Source organism: Rattus norvegicus, chromosome 1, assembly GCF_036323735.1.
Source record: "Rattus norvegicus strain BN/NHsdMcwi chromosome 1, GRCr8, whole genome shotgun sequence".
In the NCBI taxonomy this organism is placed as follows: Eukaryota; Metazoa; Chordata; class Mammalia; order Rodentia; family Muridae; genus Rattus; species Rattus norvegicus.
Genome location: NC_086019.1, coordinates 252937730 through 252946346, shown reverse-complemented (window position 1 = coordinate 252946346; position 8617 = coordinate 252937730). Strand labels below are relative to the sequence as shown.

At 42.5% G+C, this 8617-nt stretch overlaps 1 protein-coding gene across 3 annotated transcripts in view; it reads left to right on the top strand.

The window, feature by feature from the left end:
- Window positions 1-2073: 2073 nt before the first annotated feature.
- Chuk (component of inhibitor of nuclear factor kappa B kinase complex) overlaps window positions 2074-8617 on the top strand; it is a 35526-nt gene continuing 28982 nt past the window's right edge. The window contains exons 1-3 of one of the 3 annotated variants that reach the window (NM_001107588.1): window positions 2074-2276; window positions 6460-6554; window positions 8351-8465. In NM_001107588.1, the coding sequence (NP_001101058.1) occupies window positions 2172-2276; window positions 6460-6554; window positions 8351-8465 (315 nt within the window). In that variant the 5' untranslated portion in view covers window positions 2074-2171. Of the gene's footprint in view, window positions 2277-2326; window positions 2735-6459; window positions 6555-8350; window positions 8466-8617 lie in introns of those variants that run through there. The other 2 variants (XM_063264605.1, XM_063264608.1) reach the window with 2 other exon arrangements.

Genomic DNA, 8617 nt, shown 5'->3' with positions numbered 1-8617 from the left:
CCAGAGTGTGGTAGATAATTTTCAAACTCATGCAGATGTAGGTTGGTGATTGGGCTTCAGGATTATCAGAGTATAGGCCAGAGTGAACTTATAAAATAAAAGGGCAAACACTATAACCAAGAGCTTTTTCACCCGGCCTCTTTGTTCCCCAAAGTAAGGACTCTGAGATTGAATATTTCATGAATAAATTCCTAGGTCAAAAGCTCTGGCTTGTTCCCCAGCTAGTTCATAACTTAATCATCCGTTTATCCTAAGTCCTGCCAAATAGCTGGTTCCCTCTCCATCAGCTTCGGGGCCAATCTTTCCCACCTGACTATTTCCCAGAATTCTCTCATTCATTTGTAACACTATCACCACCACCACCACTCCCTCCCTCCCCTCCCAGCCCTTATCTCTCTCTGCTGCATGCCCCCCCTTCTAATCCTGCTCATTGGCCATGGGCTTTTTATTGACAGGTGATGCTGCCATACACTGCACAAGAAAGTCTCTATTCAAACACAGTCAGTCCCATCCTAAAGATGACCATGATTTAAGGAAACGAGAATGCTGCATGTCAGAAGCCTTTGCTGGGTGCTTCTGGTGTAGACCACAAACAGTTCCACCTAGTTCTCATAAAAATCTCTTGATGTCTATTTTGTTTCTGAACAACTACAAAAACTAAAACAGTCTTAGAAACCTGAAGATTGTGGAGCCTGGCATAAACCATTTTACAGTTAAAAAATAAAAGGCCAGGCCTTTAATCTTAGCATTCTGCAAGCAGATTAAAGGCCAGCCTTGTCTATGTACTGAATTCCAAATGACACAAGGCTACATAGACACTCACAAAAAAGCAAAGAAAAACAAAACAAAGCCCCAAGAATTTGAAAAAAAAAATCAATAAACTTTGAGTTGCATTTTAAGAATAGAATATTTAAAGTGAACTGACTGTAGAAACCAGCTTGATTAACCCAGTCAACATTATCTTGGCTGGAGTTTTCATCGTCTCTCTTCTTATGAAACTATTATGAATCTATATCCCATCTGTGGAGATGGGGCATGCCTTTCACGCCTATCTCTGTCATACACTGCAAATGAGGCTTCATATTGTTAGACTGTCTCCTCTCCTCTAGAGATGTTCTCTCAGAGGCTAATTTCAATTACCTTCAAGTCCGATATTCCAATTCCACAGAAGACATGAAAAGAATAGAAACCAGCTTATCGAATACAACTCACTATTAGTGATGCACAACATCGAATTGCATGCTGACAATGAGCATCCTTGACTTCAGCCCAGTGGGGTGCTACAAGCCTGTAATCCCACTCTCAGAAAGATGGAGGAATAACAAGTTCTAGGCCAGGCTGGACTGTATTGAGATCCTGTCTCAGAACAAGACACCTAGAGAAGCGGATAACCCACTCAAAAGGCTAGGCGGGTTGACGTTCCCTGTGCAACCCACCACTCAGAAGTATTATGCCTTATCGGACCGAGACTTCCCCCAAGCTTGTCTTTGCAGTCATGTGGCACCACTTCAGAATCAATTCCAATCCAGAACCACTTCCCTGGCAAATCTGAAAGAACAAGGCTGATAAGCAGTAAGGTCGGTAGGAAAACTCACAAAGTCCGGAAGAGTTTTTCACTCAGGAATAACGTCACATCCTTGGGTGGTTTGGAATTATAGGAGAGACTCTGACTTAGAAGGCTAATGAATCAACAGGCCGGTTAGCGCAGTTTCCTTTCACATTTACGGAGGCCTTAACCGGTGCCGACCAGCGAGTGTGGTAGGATTCCAGGGGCAGAGGGCAGGACTCTCAAAAAGATGAAATGTTTGCAAGGTAGGGACAATGCGGAGTTTAGGGTTTGGAGAGAGATCTATTTTCAAATAAGAACACGTTGTATGAAACCCTCAAAGAACCAATTAAAATATCTAAACAAAAAATAAAAACAGCACGCTCCATAGTCCTCGCAGCCTGGAAGTTGCCCGGGCACTTAAAACAGAATAGGAATCCGCTCGTGCCCAGCCTACTCGTATGCACCAATCCCAGTGTGACTCGAGACGCACGGGGCGGGACTTTGCTTGCGGAAGCTAGCGGAAGTGACGCAGTCTCGCGAGAAGGAGGACTCGCAAGCCTCGGCGGCCCGGAACCGGCCTCGGACTGGTGGCAGTGCCTGAGGCGGCTGGCGCTCCCGCCCCATGGAGCGGCCCCCGGGGCTGCGGCCTGGCGCCGGCGGCCCCTGGGAGATGCGGGAGAGGCTTGGCACCGGCGGCTTCGGGAACGTCAGTCTGTACCAGCACCGGGTGAGGCGGGAGGCGGGAGCAGTGACGCCGGGTCTGTCTGGGCGTCCCTGGAACACGGGCTGTCAGTCAAGGTGGAAGGGGAGGTGGTCTAGCCCCTGGGCAGTGCTGGGGCCAGGGCAGTGAGCGAGCGCCGGTGATACTGTGCTTGTGAGCCTGGGTGGCCGTGTTCCAGGTGTGTCTGAGGTCCCTGGGCAGTGAGTGACAGGGAGCTGTCGCAACTGTGTGTGGTGATGAGTCTGTGTGCATGTCGAGTGCCCGAGCGTGCGTGTGTTTGTGTCTATGTGTTGTGTGTGCCTGTGTGTGTGTGTGTCTGTCTGTCTGTCTGTCGCCGGGTGCCTGCTCACACTCGCTCGGGAGCGGTGTGATCCACTGGAGACTGGCATAGACGAGGAACCTTTCTAGTGTCCAGAGTTGAACCTTTGGAAACATTGATGGACTTTGGAATTGGAGCGTTTCAGGTAAAGACCAGGGTGGGTGAAGGTAAGTAAGGCGATGAAAATGATCCTTGCTTCAGAGGAAAGGAAATAGACTGAAAGGTGAGGGATTTGTTCTCTAGAAGACAGCTAATGTCAGGCTCAGGAAATTTGATTTATCGAAAAACATGTAACCATTGCAACGGCAGTCACTCGTGCATTTAAAGGATTTTCAAACCAACAGTCACTTTACTTACGATAGTGTGTTGTTGTTAATGCTGGGGGTGGAACACAGGACCTTGCACATGCTAGGCAAATGGTTGACCATTGGGTTTCATCCTCAGCCATAGTTAATCATGTCTGAGTCACAGGTCTTTTGATAAGTCAATAAAAATTATGCATCTTTTCTCCAGAAAAATCCTATCAGTACAAACCAGCACGTTATTATTGACGGTTTTTGCTTTCCTGAAGGATGTAGGGAATAGACCTTGAATACTAATCATTGCAGTGTAGGATTTTTGTTGACTGTAAAATATTTAGAAGAGTATACATACATTCTGGGTCTCTTTGAGAGTTACGTCAGATGTCATTAGAAACTTAGCAAGTACTAGGTAGGCACTGTAATTGTCGGTTGATAGGTCTCCACTGTCATGTTATCATAACCCCCATCAATTGTACGTTTACAAAAGGGACAGTAAAATAAAAATGGTGTTCTGGAGCATCATACACAAGGGATACGTTTTAATTAGAAAAACAATAAGCCAAGTACAGACATGTTAGTAATACCTTAAGATTGGGCCTACCAGGGTTGGTATACTCAGCTGGTAGAAATAGTTCCAGTATTTCATATATACCTTTGAGGACAGGAAGAAGGACATGAAATGATTTAGTTGATTGCTTTATCGGGCATTGATGGTGCTCAAATCAACAAGAATATTATTTTTACCCTGAAGGAGCTTTCCATTTCAGAGAGAGATGGGCATCGGAACAGGTAGGCATGGTGGCATATGCTTGTAATCCTAGTACCAAGGGCTCTGAGGCAAGAGGATTTGGAGCTGAGACCCAACTAGGTGGTCTTCATATTGTGCTCAAGGCCAGTGTCAGTTACATAATAGACCGTGTTTCAGAAATAAACATAAGTACAGTTTGATACCCTAGACACTGGAAGATGTCATAGGGTTTTATTGCTGTGAAGAGACATAATGACCAAGGCAGATTTTATAAAGCAAACCATTTAGTTGGGACTGGTTTCAGAGGTTTGGTCCATTAGCCGCATTGTGGGAAGCATAGCAACATACAGGCAGACATGGAGTCAAGAGTCCAACATGTTGATCCTCACGCTGCAGAAGGAGACTATGTTCCATATTGGATGCAGCTTGAGATAGGAAGCATCAAAGCCCACTCCCACAGTGACACACTTCCACCAACAAGGCCACAGGCACTCCCATGAGGCCATACCTCTTAATAGTGCCACTTTCTGTGGGTCAGGCATTCATGCACATCAATCTATGGAGGCCAGACCTGTTCAAACCACCACATCAGAGGGCTTTTGCCTCGGGGTATTTGAAAAACCTAGTTCCATGGAATCCATTAAAGAAAGAATATAGAAAGGCATGGTAGGAACCCGTGGGAGAGTGAGGCAGGAGGATTGCCTTCAGTTCAAAGCCACTATGGGCCATTAGAGTAAGAACCTTTAAAAAACAAAATGTATGGACTAGAGATATAACTTAGTGGTCACATGCATGCCCTAGGTTCTGTCCTCAGTACTACAGATTCAACCTTCCACACATTGAAAATAATTGTGGGTAGGGTGGGGCTTGGGATTGCAGGAGAAGCATCTACTAAACGTATACCGATAGAGGATTTATCTAAGTTTTGTGCAAGTGCTGTGCTCTTTAATGCAATGGACCCGAGCTTCGACTGACGTCAGGATTCTCTGGAGGTCCTAGAGGCTGCAATCTACATATTGAGCAACAGCGTCACTTTTTCCACACACATTGATAATGTTGCGTGCACTAGTCCTTTTGCTTGGAGAATCATGATTCAAATTAGGAATCCAATTTAAAAGCTCCAAAAAGTAAAGAAATTTGTGTTTTCAAACTTTATTCCTGCCTCATTTTTCAAAATACCAGAACCAGTAGATTCATATTACCATACCTAATGTGTTAGGATTTTATTACTATGAAGAGACAATGTGACCAAGGCAACTCTTACAAGGGAAAACACTTCATTGCAGCTGGCTTACAGTTTCAGAGGTTTAGTCACTTATTACATGGTGGGACATGGTGGCGTTCAGACAGACCAGGTGCTGGAGAAGAAGGAGCTGTGAATTCTATATCTCGACCTAAAGGCAGCAAGGACTGTGTCCTACAGTGGGCATATCTTGAGCATAGGAGACCTTAAAGCCCGCCCCTACAGTGACACACTTCCTCCAACAAGGCTACACCTAATAGTGCCACTCTCTATGGCCTAGCATGAAACATATGAGTCTGTGGGGGTCATCACACCCAACTTAGCCTCACCTAAAACCAAAATCCATCTTTCTGTTGGTGTTTGTCAACTATAAAGCTCCCAAGAAAATATTCTCTTTGAAAAGATTGAGTTTCTTGGAATAGGTAAAGTATAAACTAAGGAGTTGAAGGATCTCTTCTGGTCATGACCTATATCAAATAGATAATTTTCTGCCTCATTCATATCAGAATTTAGGGCTTACTGTCTTTATTATGATAACATTTTATATAGAATATAACTATTATCAGATACCCACCTGCTTATCACAGAAGCTAAAAGGAGTGAGCCCAGTCAGTGGTAAAGCTAGCTTGTAGACTCTTAGGCTCAACCCTTCACTAGAAACTGTTTGGCCTTTTAGCTTTCTTCCTCCTCCTGGTTTCTTGTTCAGATCATTCCACCCAAGCTACGTCTTGCTTCTCCCTTCCCCTTTCCTCTTTCAGCCCCTGGGTACTGTTCTCACTACTCACATAGCCTTTACCACACCTTTGCCTTGTGTCAGAGATGTCACATTTGTGAAGATCTTTGGAGTTTTAACATAGTATAGCCTTTTTGTGTGTGTGTGTGTGTTCTGACTGCACTCTTGGTATTGCCAGGATCTGATGTCTGGCTGTTTACTGTGATGTATATAGTGTAGTTTTAATTTTCAGTTAGAATTAATAGTCTCAGGCAAGAGGTCTTTGGTTGTGTTACAGACGTGTGAACTGCTGTGCCATTCTTTGGATGGTTTTCCATGCTGTTTGAAATGCAAGGCTTGGGATCTAGTTTTAGAGGGTTTGGTTTGGTTTGTTCTACAGTTGACCTGGTCATATGAAAAGTATCGAGGCTAGAGATCCCTGACTTATCTTCTTCATTCTGTTTATACTGGAGTTTAGGGCACTTGTTTGTTGTTCTGTCTAAGCTTGAGAAAGGACTTGTTGGGGAAATGGGATCTTGATATATTTCTAGTAGTATGTTAGAGACAGTCTTCTGAAGTATTAAGGAGTGCATCTAATCTTTTGAAGATACCAATTGTGGGATCTGCCTCAGTCAGTTTTTTGCTTATGTACTCTGGTGTATTTGACAGTCAGTTTCAAATCATTGGTATAATACTATTATGGTTCATGTAACTAACATTGGCTAAAGAGAGCCGTGGATAGTATGTTTAATTAGTTAAGCTAAAAAGAGTGTTATTTCCCTGGGTTGACTTTTTTTTTTTTTTTTTTGATTGTAAGTAAAACTGTAGAAAAACCTAATTTATTTATATTTTTCTATCTTGACAGGAACTTGATCTCAAAATAGCAATTAAGTCTTGTCGCTTAGAGCTAAGTACCAAAAACAGAGAACGATGGTGCCATGAAATCCAGATCATGAAAAAGTAAGTGTGTGCTGTGAGTCAGGTCCTTCAGCTCTGCAACCCAGCCAGTTTTCAGTAGCGGGAAAGAGGTCAGAGGTCCACTGTTCTTTTTTTTTTTTTTTTTCGGAGCTGGGGACTGAACCCAGGGCCTTGCGTTTGCTAGGCAAGCGCTCTACCACTGAGCTAAATCCCCAACCCCAGGGGTCCACTGTTCTTAAGACCTTTTTAGAATGTGATTTTGTCATTTAATATGTGTGTTCTGTTTTAGACAGTCTGTCACATATGGCTAAGGAAGCTATAGTCTACATTAGCTAGACAACACTCAACCTGGCTCTTTAAATGTTTCTTTTGAATATTGGGCAACTTTGTGGCTAATATAAAAATTTCCTTTTGTACTTAACTTTTATTAAATAATGTATCCATTGTTTTGTAGGTAGTTATCCCAAAATTTCGTAGCTCAAAATTCTGAATATTTAGTTTCTGTAGTTTGGGATTGAGTTTACTGTGGTTCCATCTCTCCTGACCAAAGCTAGAGTATTAACTTCCAAGCACACTCATGTGGCTGCTGGCCAGAGGCAACAGTTCTTCAGTAAGGGAGAAATGCATAGGGTTTAATAGCATGGCAATAGGCTTCCTCAGAACAATGCTCTGATGAGGAGAGCAAGGAAAAGGCTGACATCTCTCTGTAAAGCTGCCTTAGGGGGTCAGATTTCATCTCCCACTGCATTCTGTTAGAAATGAGTCACTAAGAAAAGGGCACCTGCTTAAGGAGTAGAGAATTGAGCTTTTGAAGGGACAGTGGATATATTTTAACTTTACTAGCGTGCTCCCACATGTAATAACACATGGTATGCTTTACAGATGATTCTTGTAGTTGTCAGCACACCTCTGTTTTGGGTAGTGCCCTATTTGTAGATAAGAAGGAAGAAACGTAGTCACACAGCTGTCACAGAGCATTTTCTGACTTGAGTTTTGTGTTCAACTCATTTTGACTTCCAAGCTTGGCAAAGTTTCAGAGTCACCAGGAAAACCTAATAGTCTAAGTTCTCAGATCCTGTATAGAGCACTGTTTCTTTAGTTCCTGGGACAGGGGACTCTACTGTTTTAGGGCTCTATTACATTGTGATGGTGAGCACAGAGATTAAAATGCTCCAACCAACCAGGAAGAAATGGAGCTGAAGTAGGAGATAAAGAATTAAGAGCAGGACCCAGGTTCATTTTCAGTTTCTGGTCTCCACACAGTAGCTTATATATAGCCACCTGTAATTCGATTTCCAGGGGATCTAATGCCCTTTTCTAACATTTAAAAAAAAATTAAGACCTGTTGAAGTCAGTAAATAATGTGATTCGTAATTACTGAGACAAACATATTTATATTTAAATTTAAAGCAGGAAGGAAATCTGTTTAGATTTTTGTATTCCTCAGGGTCAGATTTATATCTTCATTGACAGCCTACTCTCTACATGATCTTATGTTACCTAACCAGTTTGTCCTTCAGTTTTCTCAGGAATGATGTCACTAACAATTATACTTGTATAAGGACTATGTGACAGGTAAACTAGCTGATATATGGAAGAACATACTGCTTGGCACACAGACGTGTAATAGTAACAGAATGGTATTTTCTTTATAAATTTATTTGCTTTAATCAGACAATTCATAAATTAATAGCTTTTTAGTAAGATTAACTGCAGTACAATCAGAATTTAGACTTTCAAAAATAAAACCAGTCTTATGTCACTGGCTATCATTTCAAATCCTATCTCTCTTCATTGGAAAACATTTTTTTTTTATTGTAATGTTTTTTCTTTGTTAGGTTGAACCATGCAAATGTTGTAAAGGCCTGTGATGTTCCTGAGGAATTGAATTTTTTAATTAACGATGTGCCTCTTCTAGCAATGGAGTACTGTTCTGGAGGGGACCTCCGGAAGGTAGTGTGGATGTTTTGAGATACTGAGATAGTAAATCACAAGCATTAGCAGGTTCTGAGTAAGGACAGACAATGGTTATCCTGCCACCTGTCCTGTAAATACATTGTATTGGAACACAGCTCTGTGCATGTTATGGCTGCTTATGAACAGTT